This window comes from Dermacentor albipictus, chromosome 9, assembly GCF_038994185.2.
Source record: "Dermacentor albipictus isolate Rhodes 1998 colony chromosome 9, USDA_Dalb.pri_finalv2, whole genome shotgun sequence".
NCBI classification, from domain to species: domain Eukaryota; kingdom Metazoa; phylum Arthropoda; class Arachnida; order Ixodida; family Ixodidae; genus Dermacentor; species Dermacentor albipictus.
In genome coordinates, this window is record NC_091829.1 from 48,169,097 (window position 1) to 48,195,852 (window position 26,756).

At 45.6% G+C, this 26,756-nt stretch overlaps 2 protein-coding genes across 2 annotated transcripts; both read left to right on the forward strand.

The window, feature by feature from the left end:
• The first annotated feature begins 351 nt into the window (after positions 1-351).
• On the forward strand, positions 352-2,978 carry LOC135916198 (uncharacterized). The gene is made up of 2 exons (XM_065449483.1): positions 352-1,816; positions 2,266-2,978. Exons 1-2 carry the CDS (start codon positions 428-430, stop codon positions 2,566-2,568), a joined length of 1,692 nt encoding a protein of 563 aa, XP_065305555.1. The 5' UTR covers positions 352-427; the 3' UTR covers positions 2,569-2,978.
• A 2,789-nt stretch (positions 2,979-5,767) lies between these two features.
• On the forward strand, positions 5,768-25,178 carry LOC135916199 (HMG box-containing protein 4). Its single transcript, XM_065449484.2, has 7 exons — positions 5,768-6,636; positions 9,291-9,496; positions 12,804-13,154; positions 15,863-15,947; positions 16,878-16,942; positions 17,408-17,755; positions 23,980-25,178. Exons 1-7 carry the CDS (start codon positions 6,258-6,260, stop codon positions 24,145-24,147), a joined length of 1,602 nt encoding a protein of 533 aa, XP_065305556.1. The 5' UTR covers positions 5,768-6,257; the 3' UTR covers positions 24,148-25,178.
• The last annotated feature ends 1,578 nt before the right edge of the window (positions 25,179-26,756 follow it).

Here is a 26,756-nt window from a genome sequence, read left to right on the forward strand (position 1 = left end):
TGCGTGCTTCATAATCAGATCGTGGTTTTGGCGCGTAAAGATGTAATTTACTTTCACGCGGTTCGCGCTGGTTTTGGCACGTAAGGTGCCAAATTTAATTTAAAAAATGAACAAAACAATTCTCCAATTCACAGCGAGTGCTTTCCCGCATATCAGGGCCGATTATCAACGGCGCAGTCATTCGCGCAAAAAAAATATTTATGACCAACGATAGCTTTAAAAAAAAAAGACTATCGAAAGCGCGTAAGCATTCTTGATAGTGTTTAAACGCTACGTCCCAGTTTCTTCGATACCGACACGCCCTCCCAAACCTTGCAGGGCTGGTCTGTGATAACGCAGCGTATACATATTGCGGTGGCGGCCATGTGGTGCGCTCAGTATCCGACTCGCGCTTCACTGAGCTAGTTGCATCCCCCACAAGCCCACGATGGCGTCATACGAGTTGCCCGCAAACGCCAGACAGGCGATGCTTAGACTCCACATAGAAGGAGTGCAAGGCAACCTCCAGGAATTGAACGTATCTAACTGCATCGTCGCGAACCCGGGAGACATCCTGTGGTATACATCCGGACTGGAAAAGCTTCAAACTCTCAGGAGCGTTGCGTGTCCCCTAAGTGCGAGCTTTCTTCTGGACAGCCTGCTCAGGTCGTTGGAGAACGTGACTCACCTCGAATTCTCGCTCGTCGACAGCAAGGAGGACGCCGAAGAGCAACTGATCAAGGTCAGGCATATCAATCACGTGGCGAACGGGCGTAGGAAACGGGAGACCGGACTTCGCAAGGTGTTCGTCGAGGTCGAGGGCGAAGAGAACGTGCAAGTGCTCTCCGCGTTCTTGGCGTACTGTCCGCACGTGACCGACCTTCACGTTCACGTGGTGCATCCTGTTCGCTCCGACGTAGACGTGGCGACGTGCGTGCGCGCCGTCGAAAGCCTGAGCAATCTGGAGATGTTCACGTTAACGTGCGAAGCGCCGTTACCGACGCGGCCGGAACCTGTCTGGCCCCTCAACTTGGCGTACTGCGCCGGCATCCTCGGCAACGTGGTGTACCGCAAAAGGCAGAACAGCCTGAACTACGCCCTCCTTCGCGACCTGTTCAGATCGGCCATCCCGGTGCTCCATGGCGACCCCGTCGTCCTGGTCGCCTTCGCCACGCCGGATCTCGATGAGCAGTTGCACGACGCCGCCATCCGGTACGACTGGAGCCATCTGCGGAGCCTGTGCGTCGTGCTCTTTCCCCAAAGTCCCGACGACACCGCGTATCCGGCCGTCGGCACCGCGTGCGACGCGGCGCTGCGCAAGTTCTTCTCCCGGTTTTCCGGCCTCACCGAGCTGAACGTCAGTTCGTTTCACTTCGGCGACGGCGTCGACTTCACGGAGCTGCTGGCCACGCACGCTCTGCAGCGGCTACGCGCGCTGTGCCTGCCCCCCTGCGGCATGCGCCAGAGCGGCGCGGTGCTCCGGCTGGCAGTCGCCATCAGCGACATCGAAGACCTGGACATCCGCTTCAACGCGGGCGGTCGCCTCCAGAGCTGCGATTCCTGCAACAAGCAGCTGCTCGTCGAAACCACGTACATGACCGTGTTCCGCGTCAGAAGGGGCCACGGCTGTCTCACTCTCTGCAACGTTCCGAACCTGGCCTCGCTGGACTTCCTCCAGCACTGTCAGGTGCCCTTCCTGCGGTTCATCGACGTCAGTGACAACCCGCGCTTCGACTACCTGTCACTCGCGAAAGCCTTGTGCACCAACGTTAACACTTGCCTCCGCTCCCTCGTAGTCAAGCTCGCAAACATCGATTTCTACGACGCAAACTTCGTGGTAAGTTTGTTTCTGCACTACCGCGTTCAAACGTCTGGGCCAGAATTGTTTTACGTGCATGATATAGGTTATGTTTACACGAAATATGAGCAAACGCGTGAGTAAAATCAAGGATGATTGCAATAACGTCTTTCTCGGCAACGCTGTACGCGTGTTAGCTAGCGTCCTGCACGGAGCGGGGCTGGCAATTGAGCGCTCATGTCGCTACAAGTTGCTATAGCCTTTGATTTAGGCCGCCTTTTGTCTTCGTAAGTGTGAACGCACTTGCAATGTTATACCGAGTGACGCGCCTTTCGCAACGACCGTTGTCAAACGTATACCATGCCGCGGGCTTCACCTTCGCTGTATCTTAAGAGATGTGGCGAATATTCGTCTGTGAAACGCTGTATTTCATTATCTCGGTTCCACAGTCGCCAGCACTCCAAAAGCTCGCACTTCGTCTTTTGCAGACTGCCTTGTACCCTGCGGCGTTTCTGAAGCGCCTGTGCCTCCTGTCCAACACTCATCTGCCGTCCAGCTGCGCGGAGGAGAGGATCAAAGCGCTGGCCGCCCAGATACCGTCCATCTCCTACCTGCACATCCACTACGTGGACGAAGCGGGCAAAGAGGAACGCCTGACGTGGATTCGCTTGCTCGAAGACGCGGCTGGAGCAAGATCGAAACAGGAACAAGTTATGGCTGGCAAACCCTGCATCATGTGCTCCACCCAGACGTTCATCGCACTCTCGAAACCGCGTCGTCAGGCGTTGTAGACCTTGCAACAGGACCGGTGGCTCGGTCCTGGGGGCATTTGGTTCCGCTCATCCGGGTGACGGCTATGGTCGAACTGAAATAGTGATTGTGTCTGTCGTAATAATATAAGTGTTGCAGCGAAAGAAACTGTCCGCTAGTGGCGTCACATCTTCCTAGCTTGAGGGTCGGCGTGACTACGGGAGCAGGGTCTGAGCTGTTTCGCTCTCTTCGGTGCATTCAGTGAGCGGTCACACTGTTTTACTACAGTTCCGCAGAACATTCCGCCTGTATTAACGCGTGCCTCAACCAATCGCCTCTACTACGAAATGCTGTCCTAGCGCAAATCCGTTCCAGTTTTTAGTCAAGATTGCCCGCTTCTTAACCCCGAAATGTTCATTTTAAGGCCAATAAATGTTACTACCTTCAACAATCGCGGCGAATTTGTTTTCGAAAACCCGCGCTTTCTGGAACTTCGCATGTCGCTGTGTGATGATCACTCTTGTTGGCACTATGACCCACGTGCAAAGTAAACACCCTCTCCCTTACCACTCGGCGCGCTCTAAATTGCTAGTCTGTGCTTCAAGAAGGACCAAAAGAAGTCGTGCCACCATTTGGTTGCCTCGAGTTTTGCCGAACAAGGAATGAGGCTGATCGATGCGGGTTACGCTCAGTCATTGCTGGTTTCTGTGCGTATATTTTGAGGGACAGCAAAAAAAAAAGAAAAGAAAATGGCTTGCCATCCGAGCCGTGAGAAAGTGAATATCCAGCGAAGCTGTTGAAAACCACTACAACTGCTGAAGGGGGTATGCAATGCTTCATTGCTTTAGAGTAATGGGAGTAGTCGTAATTTTGCCAGCGCGCTGCCGCTGGGCGTGTTGCCGTTTCTTTTTACAGCGTTTCCGTGCGCGGTTCGCGCAGTTCTTCCGTGCGAAAGAACTGTGCAAGCGGACCGTGCCCAAGTAAGCGGCCGCTTCACAGTGCGTCGTGACGAAGAAATTGCGGCCACTGACCAAGTCAAGGGGAAAAAACAACACAGAGACGTTCCGGGACCCGTACGGGTTCCTTGATCACACTAAAAGCGGGCAAGAGCCGCAAGTCGTTTTTATGCCAAAATGTGACGTAGGCAACGGGTGTAGTTGGAAGGAAGTTCCTTCCAACTACACTTCTCGGTCTGGCGTGACGTCACACGGTCACGTGACGCGCAGCTGCGTAAGGAGGCGCCACGACCACCGATGGGCCGAAAGTGCGAGTATTGCTTGCGCAATAAAAGCTGGTCCACCAGCAGAAACAATAACATACGTCGTGCTCTTTAATATTTTGTGTGTGTCCCGCCTAACGCGCAAGAACGACAGCAACTTGTCTCTTCCATTGCAAAGAACCATGAGAGACCGCTATCGGACGAGTTTCTTTTAGGTCCTTGGCCTAATGCAAGCAGCGCGGCCCTGGTAACAAGAGCCGCTATGGCTTTTCTCCAAGCCACTGGGCTTTAGAAAGCCCTCAACTCTGTGAATTTGTATATACGCATCTCTTATACCATCATCATTCATCAGCCCTTTCCCTCCCTGTCCCTCTTCCCCGGTGTAGAGTAGCAGGCCAGAGCAAGTTATAGCTCAGGCCGACCTCTCTGCCTTTCTGTAAATAAATTTTTCTCTCTCTTAATGAAGTCATTCCTACGGGGCCAGCGTAATTCCTACACTGATATATATATATATATATATATATATATATATATATATATATATATATATATATATATATATATATATATGTGCACCTGCCGTGGTAACTTAGCGGCGATGGTCTTGCGCTGCTAAACAACGTCGTGGTACCGAATCCCGGCCGCGGTGGCCGCATTTCGGTGAGGCGAAATGCAAAAGCGCCCGTGTCCCCTGCATTAATCCGGAGCCCACCACTAAGACGTGCCTCATAATCAAATCGTGATTTTGGCAGGTAAAACCCTATAATTCATTCATGCACGTGCTTGTTTCCAAAAATATTAGTTTATTCAACATCGAGGCTGAACAGCAATACGAGAACTCAATTTCTAATGAGGCACTTTCTAATGTCGGTTCCCGACATACCGTCCGCATAGACAGAGCATCAACTAACACTGTTGGCTAGCCGCCTTTAGCGATTCTGAGTACGTTACCTTATCGAATATTGATGCAAGAAATTGCAGTTCGCGTTTTGTACCTAAATAGCAGAGCAATTTTTCAACAACAACGTCTATTACAACTTGGCGCTGACCGGGTCGCGTTTTTACAATTGCTAGTAAGTACAGCGGGGCGTGGTGCTTTTGACCGCGCTCGACGTTTCTGCGCAGGCGCGAGTAAGAGCGGGTGCGAGAGAGAAAATCTGGGGGCTTTTGCTCCTTGAATATGTGACTTTGCCTAGGCACTACGGTGGAGAAGTTCTGACTGTGTGGTATAAGTCGCGGGTTCTTTTGTTAGTCGCGACGATAGATTGCATTTTTTTACAAGCACTGCTCCAGGAGGGCACATGTGACCGGCAAACGGAGGCCTCAGGAGAGCACATGAGGTTATATTAAAGCAGTCGGCGCAGGATCTCCGGGGCACCCAAGCGGTAGCGGGGGTATCGAAGCTGGAAGCAGGGCGGCCTGTGGGTTGGGGCCGCGGAGGCCGAAGCGTGCCAGGGGGTGTTGGCATAAAAAATTGACTGTCCGCGATAGCGGACAGCTGATACTCCCCTGGCACGCGCAGGCCTCTGCGAGCGCTATACCCACGGACCAGTCCGGCTTCTAGCTTTGATGTCCCCGTTGCCGCTTTGGTGTCCTGGAGGCGCCGCCAATAATGCGAAATAGTGACACGTTCTTTTAATTAGCAAACAACACGATTGAATAAATTTAATTGCATCGAGCCGCCAACTTGCGATGCTATGTTCAGCCACAAGGCATTGGTTCAGCACTACCGCCTAGGCAGAGTCGCACAGTAGTGCCTAGGCAGAGTTGCACATTCAAGGAGCAAAAGCACCCAGATTTTCTCTTTCGCGCCCGCTCTTACTCGCGCCTGCGCACAAATGACTGGCGTTCCCTCAAATGAACGTCTCGTCCTACAGCGCAAAAGGTCTGTAATGCAATACTAAGGTATTTGCACAAACATTTCAGCAGCAAAGTTTGAAGAAATGCAACTGCGCTTTACATTTAAAATTTTTGTACGGCCAATTTTGAACACGTTTTGCATATACGAAACTTCGAGCTTCATTTTTCCGGCCATGTCGTTCGGCGCATGGCGGTTTTGTTTTTGTTGTTGTTTTGACGAGAATTCAACGTCGCAAATCGTCCTGACGCGTCGTCGCGCAGTTCATAATTAACCTCCTGCTGTGATTACCGCTCCACGGGCGCTACTTTTCTCCGCTCAAACGTCCTGTGAGCGAGCTATCCAGCTAGCGGGATCCGAGTGCCTATGGCGTCATTGTGGCGGCGACCTACTCATCAGGTACTGCGCGCGGCGCGCACTACAAGAGTTTGGTCCGCAAGTCTCTCGCATCGAAGCTCATAAAATCATTCCACCCTCCGTCTGGGACTCTCTCGAAGAAAACCTGAAAGCGTCGTCGGGCGACATCATTAAACGAGGCTCAGTTTCCGCAAACTTGTTCAAATTGCTTGTGCAGGGCGACTTTCACTTTTCTCGGGTGACCACTAGCCGGTTCGTCAAACATCCTCCTGAGGAAGGAAGAAAAGGACAAAACCATGGCTAGCGGCGGCATCTCAAGATCGGGTCGTGTTCGCAAGAAGTCGGCCAAGTTAATGGAAATGGAAGATTGGGACGCGTTCGACCTGAACGACGCACCTTCGAAGGGCAAGAAGAGGCCGCGGTCTGACGAGCCGGACCCGCTGGTCGAGCCCCCGGAGAAGAAAGTGGCTCCCATCAAGATCACCAAGGCTGCGGCGACCAAAGCGGCGCAATCGGCGGCGAGCCCAGTCAAGGCGAGGGCCGTGGACGGGGTGATACACCTGAAGAACTTGCAGAACATCCAGGAGTCCGGCTACCTGAACGTTCCGACGGCCCCTAAAGCGGTGCCTGTGGCTCAGCACCAGCAGTTGTACGGCTCCAGCAACGTCGCGGACGGTACGTTTTCTGCTAGCCGCGACCCTCAGCGTGGCCTCTTTAAGCCCCACAATTGCTTTGGCACGTTAAACCACATGAATCAATTAATCAAAGCCTCTTTAAGTTAATCTCGCGGGCCGCGATTAGATTGCGAGCACAGACACTCACGTTTCACTGTGAAGGGCGGACACGATTCTTGGCCAGATGAAAAGGGGATCGCGTCTTTGGTATAAAGAGAGAGGGAAGGAATTTATTCACATTTACGAAATGTGGATAGATGACGGGCCGCCCGCCTAGCATGCTGCACCAAGTTAACGCGATCGTTACATAAAACTGGCGCCCTAGAAAAAAGCAGAGTGAGCAAATCAGGATCAGAGTGAATGTGACCCATTTGCTTCTTTTCCTCTTGTGCTCAAGCATCAGCAACCATATATGTGTTGTCACATTACTGCGACATAGCAGGGATGTACCAGCACCTGGTCACACATATTTTCTTGGCTGGAGCATTTCCAGTCTGCTTGCCTGATATTGGTCCCATTTCGTCGTCAACACTTGATTGAGCTGCAGCTGTATTCTCCATGGATCACTTTTGGGGTCACTTTTGGGTTTTTGGATCACTTTCACTGCACGTTGATTGGCTAACCAATTGACAAAGTGCCCGTAACTACTATAGTGAATCATCATGCCGGACACTGTGTTGCACCAAAATGAAAGTGTCCTCAAAAGTGATGGAGTGAAAATAGTGGCCCTGTTCCCAACGAAAGTACGTGGAGCTCTTGTTGCAGTGTATTCGGGCCTGCGTTGGCTGATCCAGTGGGGGCGAGTGTTCTGGCGGCAATTTAATCCTGATGTGTCTGCATTTGCCTGTCGTATTCCAAAATTCATGCAGGGCAGTAGCATTCAAAGTACTATCTGCATCGAATGAAATGCAAACAGCAGAGTGCATGCCCAAAGCATAAATAAAGGTACCGTACATGTCATTGGCCAGTCATCACCAAAGACAGACACGTGCTTGCATTCAGTTTGCCTGCTGGGTGCGAGGATGTTCAACCTACTGCAGTAATTTTGCTTGTTTTCTTTGATCTTCACATTCCAGTTTTCAAATCTGGAAGACATTTGGAGTAAATAAAGAGTGCAAGATCTGCTTTACTAGATTTTAAAACATCTTTAATGTAGTAATATGACAGTACAATTGAAGAATATATCCTCACATAACATTAAACTTTTGGTCATGCAGTACCAAAAGGCAATTGAGGAACACATCAATTTTAGCAGCCTTCATGTGGAGCATATACACGAGGAAGAAGAAATTGCGTCAAAATTAATTACATTCAGTGTTAAAGGGCCCCTGAAACACTTTTTGAATATAGTAATGGAATGTTGCCGATCTGTACAAGAGGCTCTTGCGAACATGTGAGCCAAATATTAGTGCACTGCATGTAGCAGGAAATTCACACTTCCGTGTTGAAAAAAGCAAAAAATTGCTTGATCTCACTTTCGCAATGTCGTCACGCAGCGTCATTGCAAGCAGCTACACCCACCAACAGCGACTGGCTTATTTCACGATCGTGGGGACATTCTCAATGCTTCATAATTGCCAATCTTTAGCTAAATAAAGGAAGCATATACATGTCAGCGATCTCAAAAAGACAGAGAAATCATTTCACCTTTGCACTACCTGTCTATGCACAACAGTTGTGCATAGCTACGTTGACTGCACATAGCCTTTGAGATAGCGGTGGCGTGTAGTGTAGTCTACAGTGGTTACCTTGGGGTGCTGCGACGAGCCCTTTCACCACAAGGACACTCAATTTTTGGGGGGGGTTTGCCCCCCATGGCTTCTCTGTGTAGCTTCCAGTGTGCTAGAAGAGGCGGAAAAAGAGAAAGCCACATATCAGTGCAATAACTGCACTTAAAGGATTTGAAAAATTTTTGTGGCATGAGATTTGCAAGATGGCATCAATCAATCATTCGTTTAGTCATACAATGTGTGTACAAATACATGGATAGGTATGCGAGTATACAGAAGAACTCCTGTTATAGATTACAAGAACTTAGTTTTAAGACTATGGTGCAACAGTACAGCATAACATATAAGATAAAATAATAACGAAATTAATACATGGAAAATACCAGTAAAAGACATATTATACGAGTAATCAAGTAACAAAGGGCACAAAGATAGTAGTAAACACAACAAAAGCTAAAGACACCATTTGGATCACAAAACCTTTAAGGTGTTAGTACATAGAAAAAAGCTTTTGTCTAAAAAGCGATAATGAATGATCAATTGTCTTTGTTATATGCAAGTACTGAATGTGAAATAAAGATTCTCAACATTATCAAGATCATTATTTGCTTGATACCTAATGGGATCTTGTTCCAGAACTCAATGGCTGCAAAAGACTTGTCAGCAGAATAAGATGGTAGAAGAAGGTTACTGTAGGATGCGAACGTGAGTTACCTTCTCCTTAGGATTGAGCTAAAATAAATAGTATGACTAAATTTAATGGTTAAAAGCAATGGGAAGCTTCATTAACCATTAAACCACATGCTCTGTGTGGTGGTGTAGAAGCAAGCCCTCGATTGCTTCTTAATGACTGGTGCCAAAGCAAATGGATTTTTCTGGACATATACGATTCTGACCTGCCCCTTATCCTCCCCTTTTCCACCAGACTCATCGAGTTCGTCGTCGGAGTCCAGTGAGACCAGTTCAGAGGAAGATTCAGATTCGGATGATTCGATGGAGTATGGTAGGCCACTTCCACACATTCAGATGCAGCAGCAGAAGGGCAAAAAGCCGACTTTCCAAATGCTTCCCCAGGCCAAAGCCGTGGCGGCTGGTAACACTGACTTCGAGGCCAGCCAGCAAGCTAGACAGGTGAGCATGCACTCGCATCCTGTTTTATTTATTTCTATGTTTTGCAGGAACTCATTGAATAGCATTCTGGGGTGACAGGTTGAACTTACGTTTGTACCTTGACATTGCTAGTTACTGTGGTATTTGGCCAGACTCGCAAAAGACTGGATATTGTTGCATTTCCATGAACAGCCAGCAGATGTGATGTGCTCCAGCTTTTGGGCCTCTGTGCATACTACAGGCCCCTTGCAAAGAATTTTTGTAAGATTTCAGAACCCCTGTGAATTAAGGCACAGTTAATTAAGAAAGAGTCAATTAAGCGACACAAACCCTTGACCTCTGTTGGGAGTCGAACCCGCTTGGAGATAGGGGCGAACCGGCTATATTTCCAAGTTGGATTCCAGTTGACATTGTGAAGGTCGAGAGTCGAGCTTACTACCTTTGGTGGGAGTCGAAGCTGATTAAAGCGGGAGTCGAAGCTGATTAAGGCACTCGAACCCTCAACCCAACATGGGGATACCACGAGCGATCCGGCCATATCTCCCAAGTTGGATTCCGTTTGACATCATGAAGGACAAGAGTCAAACCCATTACCTTTGGTGTTAATTATGGTGAATTTAATTGAGGCATGGTTAATTAACATATACTTAATTAAGGCACTTGAACCTACAAGCTTTGGTGGAAGCTGAACCTGCAACCTTTGGTGTTAATTAGGGTGAAAGTTAATGAAGAGACATGCAATTAAAGTATAGTCAATAAAGCCACTCATACCCACAACCTTTGGTGTGAGGAAACAAGTAATAGGAAGTTACAACGCATTAGAATGAAAGTATCAATTAATGTAATGTCTCGTGAATGGGCAGGCTTTGTCCTCTTTAGCATATGCTAAAGTGACTGTCAACTACATAAGACTTCTTCATCACCACACAATTGAGAAAAAACACAACATAGTTTATCAGTGGATACCGGGCCATTGCAGTATCTACGGAAACAACCGTGCAGATGAGGCCACCCAATGTGCTCATGATGGCCTCCACTGTGTAGCTATACCATTATCCAGAACAGTCACAGCTACAGGGCTTCGGGCGTTCGCACATGAACTTACACTTGCACAGTGGACTCGACGGAATTTACCAACGCTTGTCTCCACAAGTTGGATCCAAATCTATGGCTACATCTCCTGTGAGGACTATGTAGAGCTGAGGAGATGCTTCTGTGCCCCTTGTGGCTTGGCATAGCCTTCACGAATGCTTACTCATTTTGGATTAGAATGGCCAACAGTCCTACCTGCGTTAACTGTAGATGCAAGCAAACAATCGCCTACCTTCTCCGTGAGTGTCCCTGCATCAGTGCACCCAGGAAAGAACTTTCAAAAGTGTTAGGTAGGCTTGACAAACGCCCTTTGTTGGAGTAATGGGTCCTGGGAGACTGGCTGAGACCGTCCTCAGTCCAGAAGGCTTTGAAAGCATTGCTGTGCTTCTTGCGGAGAATTGGTCTTAGAGACAGACTTTAAACTGTGCTGTATTCTCCTTTCCTTCCTTTTCCCTCGTTATTTTTTTTTGCTCTTCTTTCCTTTTCTTTATCACATCTCTTTTCTGTTACCTTTTATTCCCCTTACACCCTTTCCCCAGCACGGGGTAGCCAGCTGGTCTGAGAACTGGCTAACTTCCCTGTCTTTCCATCTACTCCTGCTTCACTACTGCGAACTTCTGTATTTTTAGTTTACCCTTTTTGATTAACATGCACATGAGACTGTCGCACACTTTACGCATGAGTGTTCGTCGCTTGATGTGCTGCCTGTAAGCTCTCCTTAGAGACTGAAGACCAACTCCAGCAACAAATGGCTGTCGAAGCACACAAGACAAATGTGCGCAATATCTATGCAGAAAGCAGGCAAACCTATTTGAATATCACAACCGTTGCTGTGTCAAACGAGTTAGCAAGCTGACTTATGCTGCGCTGACTCTACTGATGCCTGCATTGGTAGCACATTGTCATTGGTGCTGAGGTCATATGGCCGCTTCGAGGCTCCGATGCAAGCTGCCTTGGTTGCTGTTCAGAACTCAATACATATGAGATGTCTGTAAACATCAACCAGCTTCAAAAATTCATGCAAAGCTGTGTTTGCCTTCAAAAGTAAAGGAGCTGTGCAAGGGCAAAAAAATCGAAACTAAAACTAGTGCCAAACTCTCTACATTGCATACGAGTGCATGTGCCCCCATAGCTTTTGCTTCATAGTCAAGAAAAGCTGTATGCAAGTATTGGACACTTTGATGAAAATGCCAACACTGAACTGGCAACACTGCTGTCAGTTCAAATTATCAGTCATAACAAAGTGCGGTACTTATTCAATCCTAACACACTTTTTTCCAAAAAGTTTCGCTAAAGTGTGAAACGTGTTAGATACGAGTGTGATAGCAAAACTGTAATAGATGGTGAAAATCCCACTCCCCGATCTCCTATCCCACCTTCCAATCTCGAAGGCCGTGGTGTCCAAATTGCACATCCAGCGACCTCATAGTTTTTTGAAGTGTTATTTTCCAAGCAAACAGAGGTTGCTTTTTCTATGTCTTGGCATGAAAGTCTGGTAAGGGAACAATTGATAATACTGAACTTTGCATTTTTAAAAGTATAAAAATTGGGCTGCACATTATGGTCAAGCTTATTGCATTTTCCATTTCTGGCCATGAAAAGTTCGGTGTGCATTACAATCGAGGTAGCATTGCAATCAAACAAATGCGGCAAATCTAAAATCTGCTTTATCGTTATCTGTGCCTATGTTTATTAAAGGTGTTGAATATGTAACAAAGGTATTTTTGTGCCAGATGTGGCTTTGTTAGGATGAGGTGCGACAAGGTGCGATTTAGCATCATTGCTTTCATTTATCCACATTGAGTCTCTCCTTGCCTAAGTTTTCTTGCCTAAAGAAAAACTTCTGTCTTACATTTAAAAGTACTTGCACATGAAGTCTGAACATTCAAAGTTGCTTTTATACCGTTTGCTTCCCCAGAATTAAATTTGTGGGCTAATTGTAAAAAAACAGGAACATGTTGCCCATTGTGAGGGAAGACCTTCGTATATGCACATTTTCTAATTATGTGCCCTTTGTCTTGTAAAGAAAAATTAAAGAAGTAATTTAACTTGTTTCCGTCTTCCCTTAGCTCTGAATGCTCCTGGATTCTTTCACCAGAAGACAAGTAAAGCTATTATTTCCCAGAGTCCTCCTTCTGACTAGTGCAGCCATGGAAAAAAAAAAATATTCAAAATATTTTTTCGGTCATTCACTGCTGCTGACTAAGCTTGCTGCATTTGTTCTTTAATGATGCAGCGAGCCATGCACCACTTGGAACCCAGGGCCGACATGATCAACGTCGAGGAAAGTGACGATGATGATGACGACGATGACGACGACGATGATGACGATGATGATGACGATGACGACACACGGGACTCCCACCTGGTGATTGCGGAAGAGGAGCGGCGGCCACCGCCCAAGCGGGGCGGGACAGCACCAGCTGCGAGGGGAAAAGCGAGCACTACCTCCAGGGCCAAGGCTAGCCGCCCAGTCAAGAAGACCAACGATGACCCGGAGTACGAGGAGCCCGTTCCCAAGAAGGGCGCCAAGAAACCTGCCACACCTAAGGCACCAGCCGCATCCAAGAAGGCACCTGCCAAAGAGGTGAGCCTGCACTCTTGCTTACCGAATTTGCGCTTGCACGAAAACAGTGTGGCACATTTCTTTTCATTCTTTTTTGTGAACGTACCAGCTTGACCGAGCACCTTCAGTTGTATTCAAAATCGCGCTTCTATTCTGTCCTGAATTTTAAAGAACTCCCCCCCATTCCCTTGCCTCAATGTTTGTTGAGCTTAGCCACCAGGCCAGTTTCAATCTTCAGTTCAATTTTAGTTTCGGACATGTGTAAATTTGTTGGTTGCCTCCTTGGCAAGAAAACCTTGTCAGATATCTTGATGGGGCCAAGGAACCACTGGTGTGTGACAGAACACAAGGAATGTGAAAATATTGTGGTGACTGGGCATTATGATATAGAACATGATTGAGCCATCGCAGTGGAATTTGTCCAGAGAACAGCATTTACAAACATCCATGTGGAAATGATAATAATAAATTTATATGCCAAGTGCACAAAATATGGAAACATTTGATCACGTGAAAACCTGTGCGTATACAGGTTAGACAGAGAAAGAATAGTGAACAGAATGAACATTTTAGATAGAGTGTACCTTTGCCATACAGTTGCACAGCTGGTATTCCTTGGTATTCCTAACCTAACCCATTTTGCAATCCGTCCCTGTCTAACCTCTTTTATGGTCACTGGGTAGACTATTGGGCTGCTGTGCTGAGGGAATTAGCTTCCAAAACAACCGATGGACTAAATTAGGTCACTTCCCATATCAATCTACAAGAAGACCAGGCTAGAGCTACAGCGGTTGCAAAGTACCCGAGTTGATTCAGCAGTTGATGACCCGCCATGATTGCTTAGTGGCTATGGTGTTGGGCTGCAAAGCATGAGGTCATGAGATCGAATCCCAGCCATGGCCAGTGGGAGCAAAATGAAAAAAAGAAGTGTATTAGATTTAGGTGCAGATTAAAGAACCCTTGGTGGTCCAAATTATTCCGGAGTCCCCTACTAATACGTGCTTCATAAGCAAATGGTGGTTTTGGCACGTAAAACCCTATAATTTAATTTTTTCACCAGTTGATGAACTTGCGAAGTGGTGCGCTCCAATGGTAGTGGTTCCCGAAACAGAAGATTTCAGAGTCTGTATGGATTTTACAGAACTTACCCATCATGTAATAAGGAACTGGCACCCAACACCTTCTCTTGAGCGCACACTGGGACTGATCCATGGTGCCTTGGTATTGCTACAGTATTTTCAAAACTTTATGCCACCTCTGCATTTGGCAAAATCCACTCAGTAATGAAAGCAAGAAGCTAATCACTTTCATCTCACCCTTTGGGTGTTTCCTATTCAATAATCTGCCATTTGGGATCACATCCGCTCCAGGGTATTTCTAAAGGGAAATGTAGAAAATACTGCAAGGGATCAACAGAGTTGTTTGCCACATGCATGATATTCATCTGTGGGGCTCAGATGAGCGTGAGCACAATTGGACACTTCAATCTGTACTGCAGTGCTTAACCAATGCTGGGGTGGCACTAGATGCCAAAAAGTGTCTTTTTCTGCGTGTTCACTGCTCACATTTATGGGTCATAGGCTTGTCCACACCCAAATGACAGAAAAGTGCAAGCTGCTTCAGCGATGAAAAGTCTCACAAACACAATGTGATTGCAAAGTGTACTGTGAATGGCCACCTGCGTTGCACATGTTGTGCCCAACCATGCTGAAGTCCTACATACAACCTTGGACTTCTCTGCCGTCAGAAAGGAAAAAAAAAAAAAAGCCTTCGTGCAGGACTGGCCACAACAACAAGCATTTGACAGCTGCAGGAGCACACTGTCCTCTGAACCTGTGTTAGGTCTCTACAGTCCTGCAAGTGAGACAACTGTTTCTGCTGACGCCTCATTTTTAGGACTCGGAGCAGGGCTATGACAGAGACAAACAAATGGACAGTATGCACTCGTCACTTATGCTTCGTGATTACTGTCGGAGAAAGCTGAAAGGGAGAGTGACATGTCTTTATTCTCTCGTGTTCGACACTCGAATTCCAGGGCCCGGATGAGAGCCCTCTCCAGCACAGCATGTCACTGCCATCGTCACTGTGCATGGTGCTGGCAACTGACTTAGATGCTCAGTGTCACCCACTACACATCTTCCCCACCTGATAAATTAAGTCTTTTTGGGTGACCGGCCGTACATGTCAGCTAATTCTGGTGTGAGCATGCAAGTTGACACCACACCCTGCACATGAGTCACTTCTGTGAACAACATGGGAATCATCACTGCATTCCTTTTGTATTGTGCTCCTGTGTCATGCATTTTTCTTGTCTGTGTTTCCAGCCTTAAAATGTTGAAGTGTTGAGGCAAGGGATAGAACAAAACGTTTGTTTTGGAAAAAGCGCACGCGTGCTTCCTGCTTTCTATGCATGCGTTGTGACGGGAACTACGCGCAGTCATGAGTGAACTCTATTCATGTGTCTTAAGGTCTTAAGGAGCATAACACCACACTTTATTTGGTAAGTGGATGTCTACTGCAATTTACACTGCCCATAAAACTATGAGCCTTACTCTGTGTATTAGTTGAATACTTTGCCCTTCGGGTGAAACTGCAACATTTTTTAGTGGCACTGGATCGTGTGTTTTGCTAGATAGCACTATGTTTCTTTGCCATGTCTATTTTTCCAAAATGTATGAATGAGTTCTACTGTAGTTGAGCTTTTATTTGCTTATGATTTCCTTTTGCAGAAAGCAAAGACGAGGCCCATGACTGCGTACATGTTGTGGTGCCAAGAATATCGTCGCAGGATCGTCAATGACAACCCTGACCTGGGTACGCATGCCAATTTACCTGCATATTTTGCATGGAATGTTATATATTTTCAGCGCCTATCTATTACACGGTTGTGGTGGATGAGAAATGTACGGCAGACTCTGTGGAGCATCGCATTAAGTTTCATTGGAATAGCTGGCTCTAATGTAGCCTACCTTACGACATATGTGTTGTTATTAAACAAGAAAAAAAGAAATGGGAAAACAAAGTTATGTTACTTTATTGTTTGCAATTGGAGTACTAAAGCAGAGTGCCTGTTGCTTATGATGAGGGACCACCCAGTGAAATAAGCTAAAGCAGCACGACATAGACATCGTTCAGCGTTAGTGTGAAGCATTCTTCTCTGAGTCAAGCCAGTTTTTTTGTACCTCTTTGTTTTTGAGGCTCAGCTATCGCCATCTGCAGTCAAGGATGGGGAAGTAGCTGACACTTTGGTTGGCGGCTGCTCACAAAAGAGCAGGGGAGGACCAGCCAAGCACATTGAGCATGAACGGTGTCAACGCGCAGTCTTGAATAGCAGCATGAAGTCAGCATGAAGTTTCGCTCTGGTGCCACGTATATTCTGATGTTGCGGCACGTGCGTTTTGTTGTACCCGACAGTTTAAATGAGGTAGTAGAGTGCTTGAAAAGGTAAATGTTTGCTCATTTGCTCGCTGATGCATTAGTTTGCTTGTTCAACGTCTTAAAACAGTGGACAGTAGGAAAACTCAAAGCACGACTGGGGCCGCTAAGGTTCCACCAGCTCAATATGCACTGGCATCATGTGCTGCAATGCACAGTGCTTCACATAATGTAGATGTCAGTTACAGTTGAGTATGGCAGTTTTTGATTATCTGAACATCATTCCATTGAATGAATATAAATTCACACTCGTAAAAGCTGTGCAGAGAATGCCATTGCTTAAAGAATGTGTCCTTGGACATGTTCCAGATTTTGTCTCTATAAGCAAGAAGCTGGGAGAAGCCTGGAAGATGCTACCAGAGAAGGAGAAAATTGTAAGCTTTCTCTTCTTTTCAGGACATGGGAAGTGTTTGTCCAGTAGTTAAATGTTTTCTGGGGCCATATTGTCAGTTGATCGCATGTTACCAGTGGTTCCGATTTTTATGACTTAAGGAGAGGCCCTTGTCAATGCGCCCTATGCAATGAATCTGCACTAATTTTGACGTGCATTTCGAAATGGTCACATAAAAGGATTATGTTATTGATTACTCGTCATGCATTCTAGAAATTTTGGCACCACATTGTCATTACAGAGTTAGAAGCTATCTAATAAAGCATAAGAAGCCAGATAAGAATTTTTGTGTCAATACTCCTTCAAATGTTCGCTTGAGCAATTAGTGTCCATTGAAAGCAATACCTATACCATAAGTGATGGCCCATAATACTGTCCCTGCTTTCATGTCAACTATTTTTGTACTTTGTTAGCTATGGATATATTTACTTTCTCCATTGGATTGTAGGCATGGCGCCGTAAGGCCAAAGTTCCGGCCACCAAAGGTTCAATGCTGATCAGCACCGGACGGCCTTCGAACACAGCCACACCAACGCCTGCCACGACCTCCGCTCCTTCCACAACCACCACGGCGGCCTCACAGGGACGGGCTTCAGGTGGAGCCACGAAAGCTGCCCCCTCGGGAGCCGCGACACCGGCCACGACTCTGGTTTCGGCTCAGGAAGATGCCAGAGCCATGGCCTCTACGGGGGAGGGCCCACGGTCACTTGGCATTGGTCCAGTCGACGTAGCTGCTCATCTGAAGCTCCTGGGCGAGTCTTTGAGCACCATCGGTCAACGACTGACTGAACATGAGGTACATACAATGCCTCTTGTGGTTGCTGCTTCTGGTACATTATTCTTTTTTAGCAGTAATAGTTACTACATTTTAAGTTTCTAAGCTGACTATGCCTGTTAGTCAAAGGCTTGACCCCATAAGGACTCTTCTATATTTGAAGAAACAGTACCACAATGGCTAAGTTTTGAATCATATGAACTATTTCAACAACGTAACTTTAAGAAGTAGCAGCTCACTGTTACCTAGTGTTGCCAAAAGTATAGTGATGGCCAGCAGTACATGAAATGAATGAAGCCATATGTAATGTAGAAAGCCTTGCCAAACAAAAGTAAAAATGATAGCGTATCTACTGCTGCCTATGTTGTGAAAAAAGAAACTACCACTTGTCATCCTCTGCACACCAAATAGGCCATTCAGAAAGTGATCAAATTCCAATGATAAATGAGAAGCCAAAAAAGTGATCGCACAGTTGCACATTAAAGACGGAGCTACGTTCATTTGCAACAATGTGACATTGCTCACATACCATGTACAGTGAAACCTTGTTAAACTGTATTTGGCCGAAGGCCGGAAAACATATGAACTAAACCGTAGTACTGCTTAACCGAAATAGCACGAGATCACCCACTTACCTGCCAAAATGAAACTATGAAAGAGTGTGATGAAAGGCCAGAAAACATGCAGTATTTAATCACTTCGTGCGACAAAAGTATGTTGTATTTTCGTTTGATGCCGAGGCAGGCTAGCAGCGGTGATGGCGACCTCAGACTCACTCAATCTACAAGCCAGCTTTTCCTCCAGCCCCTTCTTCTCGGCAAACACCCACATGAGGCTGATGTAACGAGCAGCATCTGCCACTGTCGGGCCTGAATCACCAGTGTTGTCGCTTCCTGTGTCGTCCTCGTCACTGTCGTTAGGCGACACTTCAGCAATAACAGAGGGAACTATGGCGAAAAGTCGAACCTTGAAAAGACGAACTTCATAGCTGACGTATCTTCACGATTGCAGCAGCATTGCTGAGCAACTTCTCCTTCACATTCCAAATGCCACAGACTAATCAACGGTAGAGCCCTCTAGTGTGCCAACACCAACTTTTTCGTGCCACATTCAACAGCACGAACGATGTCTAACTTTTCTTCTTTGCTGAGCACCCCGTTTTTGTCCTAGCTTACACAACACCACAACACTGGCCACAACCACATGCCAAATGCTCTTCTACTCTGGCACGGCGCTGAAATGATGTTGATGTGGTTTCACCCTTCCAAGTGCGCTCTGCTTTTGCGCTTGGAGGCCATTCCGATCTCTGAAGCTCGTTGCTCTGCTGGGCTGACGTACTGCCGTGATTCTGCGATGAAAAGTAGAAACACTAAATGTTAACCGATACATGCGCAATAAGCTGGTACGGTTTATGTGGATACAAAATGCATTATGTTCAACGGGCGCTGAGTTGGGGATTTGAACCAAACTACTGTTTAACCCTTTCAGGGTCTATTTTTTTCACCGCATGCGAGCGCCCAGGGTCGATTTTTTTTTATTGCAGATTCCAATTCTTCTGAGTGACCTATTTCTGAAAAAAATTAACGTAATTTTTCTAGGGTGACCATAAAGTGAGAAAAAAATATTTTGCGTTAGTATATATGTACTGTTTATTCATGAATAACAACAATAAAAAAACGAAATAAACTTATAAGAGTAAAAAATTTGATGCATTGTTATACACATAGTTCAAGGCTTAGAAAATGCGCACACGAGAATATTTCGCAAGTGTCAAATGTTCCTTCTCTTGCACTAATATTTACATCCATAGCATAATCGAACTGCATAGGTGAGCGCACTCAAGAAAACTGTGTGGTTGTGTGCCCGTCAAAAAAGCAAAACTTGTGACAAACTTTCTCTACTCTTCATCTTATCGCCAACCAGAGGTGATTAGCTTTCGCGTGTCTCAAAAAAAAGAAAAGAAAAGAAAAGGAAAAGCACACGCAGCGGCATCCTTTCTATGCACTTCCCTGTGAGCACTAAATGAGCAAGAAACAGGCGGTCGCCCTTTGAGCGATTAGTGACGAGATAGCCATCAGTTTTATGAGCTCAAGAAGCCGAAACTGCCCACGGAACAAAACCTAAACCTAAACCGCGGACAAAACCTAAACCGCTGGCCACCCGCACGCGTGCTAAATGCGCGAGCAATAGTATATGGACGCGCGGGAGCAAGCTAGCTCTAAAACAAACCATGCAACGAAAACTGAGAGAGGCAGGCGCGCGAAAAGAAATTCCTGTATTCCCACATAGTGGCAGCACATGATAGAAAAGAAAAGGTCAGGAAATTGGTGAGCTTTTTAAACGTACAGGTGCCGTAAACGGTGCCATAAATATATGGCGTCGACCATTTTGGACTTGTTCACAGCGCTGTATATTTACGTCATTGACTCTGAAAGGGTTAAGACGGTACAGTTTAACTATGTTTTACTGTATAGGCATGGTGCGATATCTACAGGCCGTCAAAATCAACAGAAGGCCCTTTGCTGGTCCATTCGAGACATTAGTACATTTGCATTTATTTTGCGCAGACCCATTGGCTTTTTGTTTTGTCAATATCAGCATTTATTGTTATATAATGACTATTGGATATAACAAATGCATTTTCATATCGAATGTGCAACTTCAGTATTATTATCTATTTATTTATTTATTTATTTATTTATTTATTTATTTATTTATTTATTTATTTATTTATTTACAAATAATCCTGTATAAGCAAGACATAGTAGGAGTGGGTATATAATCGTTGAAAGCAAAGAAAGACTAACACACATAATTGGGTAGTTGAGTAACAAATTGATGAAGAGGTAATTCACTCAAGGAGGCTTCAAGGTTATTCCAAAGCTCAATGGTGTAGGGAAAGAACGAAGGAAGGAAGGGATGGTTTAAGGGGAACAAGGTTCAAGGGATGGGTCCGCCTGGTACAGGGTATTGTACAACTTGTGAAAACAGTGGGGGATATAATGTGGGATTGTTGATTAACTATTTTGTGGTGGAGAATAATGCGCTCGTGCGTACGTCTGATTGCTAATGGTGACAGTGATAGCGCGGCTGCATAAAAGGAAGGTGAGAAAAGGCGGTCATAGCAGCGAAAAATAAATTGAACAGCTTTCTTTTGCCCTCATTTCAGTTTGTCTACATCACAGACTAGATTATGGGACCAGACAATAGACACATATTCAAGTATTGGTATTACCGAGCTTTTGTAGGCGGTCAGTTTGCATTCCTTAGGCGCACTATTAAGGGTTTGCCTTAAGTAGCCCAACTTTCGCTGTGCTTTCGCGCAAATTATGTCTATGTGCCTGGGCCATTTCAAGTTAGTCGTGAAGGTTATGCCTAGGTATTTATATTCTTTAGTACTGGCCAGCATATTACAGTTGTAACTATATGTAAATCTTCGAGGTTGTTTCTTATTTGTAAAAGTAATTGATATATTTTCTTAAAATTAATAGCCATCTGCCATTTCTCGCTCTAGTCAAAGAAGAGTGAAAACGCCTCATTTAGTTTCTGTTGATCAGTTCAGGTAGATATACTGGTATAAAGCATGCAATCATTGGCGTATAATCTTATTTTAATGGAAGAGTCAGCAATGGTCTCAACAACATCATTAATATAAATAAGAAACAAGAGTGGTCCCAGGATCGAGCCTTGTGGGACACCCGAAGTCACGTAGATTGTGACCAACTGTGAATGATTAAAATGAACAAACTGAGACCGTGAACGTAAATAATCAGTTAACCAGGCAAGTAGCTTATCTTGTTTAGTGACTAATCCGAGTTTGTAGAGGAGCTTATTGTGACATATCATATCAATTGCTTTTGAGTATAAATATTGCGTCTAGCTGTCGTCTTAAGTTTAATGCCGAAGGAATGTCGTGAGTGAATTCAATTAGTTGTAATTTGGTAGAAAAGCCTGACCGAAAGCCGTGTTGTGCCTAAGATAGAAAGTTATGTTAGCTGAAGTACTTTGCAGTATATTTGTGAATTATATGCTCTAACAATTTACAGCAGGATGATATCAAGGATATTGGCCTTTAGTTTGTAATGATATGCCTGTTGCCATCCTTAAGAATTGGAATGATTTGAGCATTTTTCCAGAGTAGAGGTACACTCGATGTTTCCAATGACTGCTTAAAAATTACTGTTAGGTATCGCGAGCTACACTCAGAATAATGTTTTAACAACATGTTTGGAATACCATCTGAACCTTCGCTCGTGTCTAAATTTAGCAATAGGTTGTGCACATCGGAAGCTACTATCTATGATTGGGAAGGGGGATAATATTGTGGTGGTATTAAAAGGGGGAGTGGTTCCGTCGTCCAAAGTGAAAACGGAATTGAAGTGATCGCTGAGGGCCTGAGAAGTGGTGGAAGAATCAGAGCAAGGCACACCATTGAGAATGAATGAAGAGGGCTTCTGATCCGGAGTAACAACTGTTTTCCAAAACTTGGCTGAATTTTCTTTCATGTAAGTTACGAGAGTATTAGGGAGTTTTAGAATGGGGGCCCCAATAGTTTGGGGCCCCAAAGAGCTTTGTGGGTGTTAGCGTTGAGGCACGTAGGAGTGAAGAGCTTTAGAATAGGGTTTGAAGTTTACGGATAGCGTCTTGCGCTGACAGGGCCACTACGACGTCAAAGAAAAACTATTAGAAATAATCAAATAAAATATACCATTTTATGATAGGAATAATAATTCTTACTTGCGTGTATTCGCGTTTAATTACAATTTAGAGGTTATTCTCTGTAAGCAGCAAACAATTAGTTGCGCTTAGTTTTGAGCAAACCAACTTTACTAGCCTTCACCGGCCAAGCTTAGCCGTGTTAGGCCTACGGGCCATAAAATCCACAATCGAATTCAAAATCAGCGGCGTCTAATGAGTCAATCTTCATAACACACGCTAGTTGAGAGAAAGCGATAACCACACTCACTTCTCCTAGCTTGCGAACTTCACGCGTTACCGCGAATCGAACCCAGTTTTGTGCTAGGTTAGAGCCGTCGCTTCGATGGGTGCCGCCATGTTTGCCGACGCAAAGCTTTTGGGGCCACTATTTGGGCTCCCGCTAAATCGGTAAAATAGCGTTCCCAACGCAAAACCCAAACGGAGTTTGCGTCTTGCGCATGCGCAATGGCTTCGACGCTATTTCCTTGGGGCCCCAAAACGTTTGGGGCCCCTATTTTAAAATTCTCTATTGTTTAAGTAAAAATGTTTTGCCTCAGTGATTTTAGCTTTTAGTGTAGCTTTTAGGAACATCAGTAGGCAGGTCCCATCAGGAGAAGGAAAGCTACGGGGCTTCTGGTGCCTCTTAATGCGGTGAATGAGGTGGATTATTTCTCGCATGTACCAAGGTTTTCGACTGTTGAGCTTTATACACTTGAAGGGGACGTAATGATGTATGCAATGCTTTACTGTGCCACAAAACATCGCCAGCAGTCTGTCAACATTGCAAGAATTACTACATGATAAGAAGTCATCAAACGATGAAGCAAGCATGTCAGTAATAGAGTTGTCGTCGGCACAGGAAAAATCAAGAATGTTTCTATAGGATGGCTCCTTAGGCGCGCATGCAACATTAGGCATAATCAAAGCAGCTTTGTGATCAGATAGTCCATCGACGACACTGCAGCTATAACCATTTTGTGCTAGTTGTGCATCTATGAAAATGAGGTCCAGGACAGAGGCTTTGCGAGTGGGCGTGGTCACGGTTTGAGTCGAGCAAAAAAAAATGTGCTGTGCTAATGAGCAAATCACATAATGCCTTATCATGGCCAGTTGGAGAGAGTGATAGCCAATCTATCCCAGGCACATTAAAGTCACCACAAATGACCAACTTACAGCAGTTAAGTCAATTTTTGTAGGTATAATCATTCATTTCACTGAAGGCATCACTGTCAGTGTAAGGAGCACGTAAATGGCACCAACAGCAACAACAAGACCATAAAGCCTTATCTTAGACCAGACTGATTCCAGGGGCAAAAAATGTGGTAATATGGTGAACTCAAGATGATTTCTAATAAATAGATCTACACCACCTCCTCTACCAGTGGTTCTATCTTTGCGTAATACAGTGTAACCTGGAGGAAGAAACAGGAGGAAAAATGGGTTTTGACTGTGGATGTTTGCTACTCCTTACCTTGCACCAAACTATAGCACTCAGCATTGACGAGCACTCAGCTTTGACGAGCACACCCTGCTCCTATCTCTTGCAGGGCCAGATAGCAGTGTCGGGGAGTCTCTCCGTCCTGCTTGACTCAACGCTCTGCGCCCTAGGCCCACTCCTCTGTCTGACAGCTGTCGGAAAAGAGATGAACGGATGTTCAAAGGAAACGCTCACCAGGATTCTTAACAACATCGCCTACGTCATGCCTGGCCTCTGAATCTGCTCTCTCTGGCAAACCCCAGAGGTGGTGGCAGGCCAGAGATGGCTACTACCTTTATCCTTTGCAGCACTGTCCTCTTGCACAGCTCAGTATAGATGACATGCAAAAACCGCAAGTGTGTTCTTCCATACATCACGTCTGACCTAACCAAGGTAGCTGAGCTCTTGCACTGGAATTGTAAATGAGCAGTCAAAGTGGTCAGCCTGTGCCACCAACCCTGCAGCCCTCCAATTCTCGCAACATCCGAGATTTTTAAAGCACACTTTTCAGCTTCAACAGTGCTACTAGAAGAGAACCTATTCGTCTTGCTTAGGGTAAGCTTATGTGCATGGAAAACCTGCTTAACAAATTTCATGCATCGTCTATTTGGTGCCAAAAGGGGACTTGTCAGAACTTCAGGGTTGCTTTCTCCCGTTGCCCCAAGCAGAAAATGATGAAGCTAAGACATTGGTTTTGCATCATGCAACATCTGGACTGTTTAGTTCCAGTTGTCGCATTTTTCTATGCATGCCACAATGGAGTGAGCACAGTAACAAAATCAGGATGTCTGACACATTTCCTAACTCCCTGTTCACTATTTGTGTGAACTAGCTCGTGCACTGTCAAATTCGCCATGAGAGGAGTTTGCAAATCTTCATTTTTGCCCTACTCGATGCTTTTATGCACCAGTTGTATGCATCTTGAAAATCGGACATCCTTTGTTCCCATTACTACTGAACTGCAGACCTGTTCATAATAACACAGCTGCATCAAGCCAGTTATTGTGGTTCTTCTCTGTGTGCTCATGGCACTCTGTGACGTCAAATAAAGTGGGGTAAAACTGAATCGAATTTGTGGCAGCCAACTCGTACTTAATTTCGGAACGCAGCAACTTTGGATATTGACTAAATGTACATAGCACTGTGTACTTGCCATGCAAGTCATCACTTTTTTCTTTTTTTCTTAATATTGAAGCACATTTTTGATGGCTGTTTCAGCATTCATCTCCGTCTTCTCATTCAGATAGCATTAAAGAAGTACCGACCCAACATTTTTTATTTGTCATTCTTTTGCAGTAATTGAAGGTCCTAAACCCTGGATCTAAACCTTGAAAAATATGCTGGCAGGTACCAAAGTGCCCCAGCAAGTTTCCTATAAAATGGGTTTCGATTTTGGTTGCCCAGGACTGCTGTCCTTAATACCTTGGGGTGCCCAAGGGGTGATCCAGTGCATCTCGTTATGTCCACCTCACGGGTACCAGTTTCGGTACCCGTTTTGGTACCCAGGAGGTAGATGCATCATGACATCACAAGATACGCAGAGTCACGTTTTCTGTGACCACTGCAGCTGCTGTACAAGAGCACAACCATAAGAATTGTGTACAGTGCTCTTTACTGTATAATTTAAAGAGATGCGATTCTGTGGTTTTACAGGTGAAAACCACAATCAGATCACGAGGAACATCGTAGTTGAGGACTCTGGATTAATTTTGACTACCTGGGGCTCTTTAAGAAGCTCCTAAATCTAAGTGCATGAGCCTTGCATTTCAGCACCATCCAAATGCGGCTGCTGCGGCTGGGATCAAGCCCACGATCTTTAGCTCTGCAGAGCATCAAACATGCCACAGCTGTGGCAGTGGGTTTTACTTTTCTTTACAGCGAAGCTGTGTACCTCTACCAACCGGCGATTTTCTCGTGGTGGTCCACGGAAAACTCGGCTCCATCACCTGGCCACCGTCACAAGGGCGTGCCTTGCCATGTTGTGAGAACTGCACTCGATCTCGCTTGCCTCTCTCAACGTGAGATCGCTTGGTCTTCGTTCCAAAGATATAATGCATGACTTCATGATCAACAAGGTTCAGATGCTGTGTCTCTTGGAAACATGGATGGACATAGTCGCCGAAGTGACCGGCTACGTTGGAATAACGGCCGCGAAACGAAGTTACGATCACTCTGCCAGAGTCACCATCTACGCAAGAAAAGAAGCGTGCGTGACCACGCACACGTTTAAGTCTGACCCGGTCGACTGCGGCGATGTGTGTGCCGTGAAAACCCGCGATAGAATCGTCATCTTCACAGTGTACATTTCGCCGGGCACTTCCAAGGGTGACGTAGAGCGGTTCATGCAAACGCACTTCACTGTGTTGACGAGAGATAAGACTTCGCCTTTCGTCATCGTGGGGGTCTTTAACGTTGACGTTTCAAAACAGGAAAACAAGTGGTTCGTAGACTTTTGTCTTCAAAGAGGTACTAAAGTGTTTCACAGAAAAGAAACTACCAACCACCATCCGTGCCTCGTGTGTTTGCCTAACGTTGGCGAAGAACGTTGCAACTGTCAAAACCGAAAACCTCACTGTATACCACAGTGATCATGAAGCCGTTGTGAATGGTGTTGTGCAATAAATGGTTATACACCGCATTTTACGGCATACTCATTTCATTCGTTAGACTAGAATAGGTAAAGTGGATGGTAACAGCTTCGCTGGCAATCCACCTTCACAGAGTGGATTGGGCCTTGAAATTTTTTTTTAACGGACATCTTTTTTATTATTATTGAAATAAAAAATATATATAGTCACCTTATAATAGTGATGGCTCCTCCTTTTCGCATAACGGAAACAACAATAT

What these genes read in the sequence shown, in the direction of transcription:
- LOC135916198 (XM_065449483.1), top strand. Translation starts at nt 428, where the DNA reads ATGGCGTCATACGAGTTGCCCGCAAACGCCAGACAGGCGATGCTTAGA. An exon ending in TCTACGACGCAAACTTCGTG is followed by an intron (nt 1,817 to 2,265) that starts GTAAGTTTGTTT and finishes CGTCTTTTGCAG; the next exon opens with ACTGCCTTGTACCCTGCGGC.
- LOC135916199 (XM_065449484.2), top strand. Translation starts at nt 6,258, where the DNA reads ATGGCTAGCGGCGGCATCTCAAGATCGGGTCGTGTTCGCAAGAAGTCG. An exon ending in CTCCAGCAACGTCGCGGACG is followed by an intron (nt 6,637 to 9,290) that starts GTACGTTTTCTG and finishes CTTTTCCACCAG; the next exon opens with ACTCATCGAGTTCGTCGTCG. An exon ending in TACCAGAGAAGGAGAAAATT is followed by an intron (nt 16,943 to 17,407) that starts GTAAGCTTTCTC and finishes ATTGGATTGTAG; the next exon opens with GCATGGCGCCGTAAGGCCAA.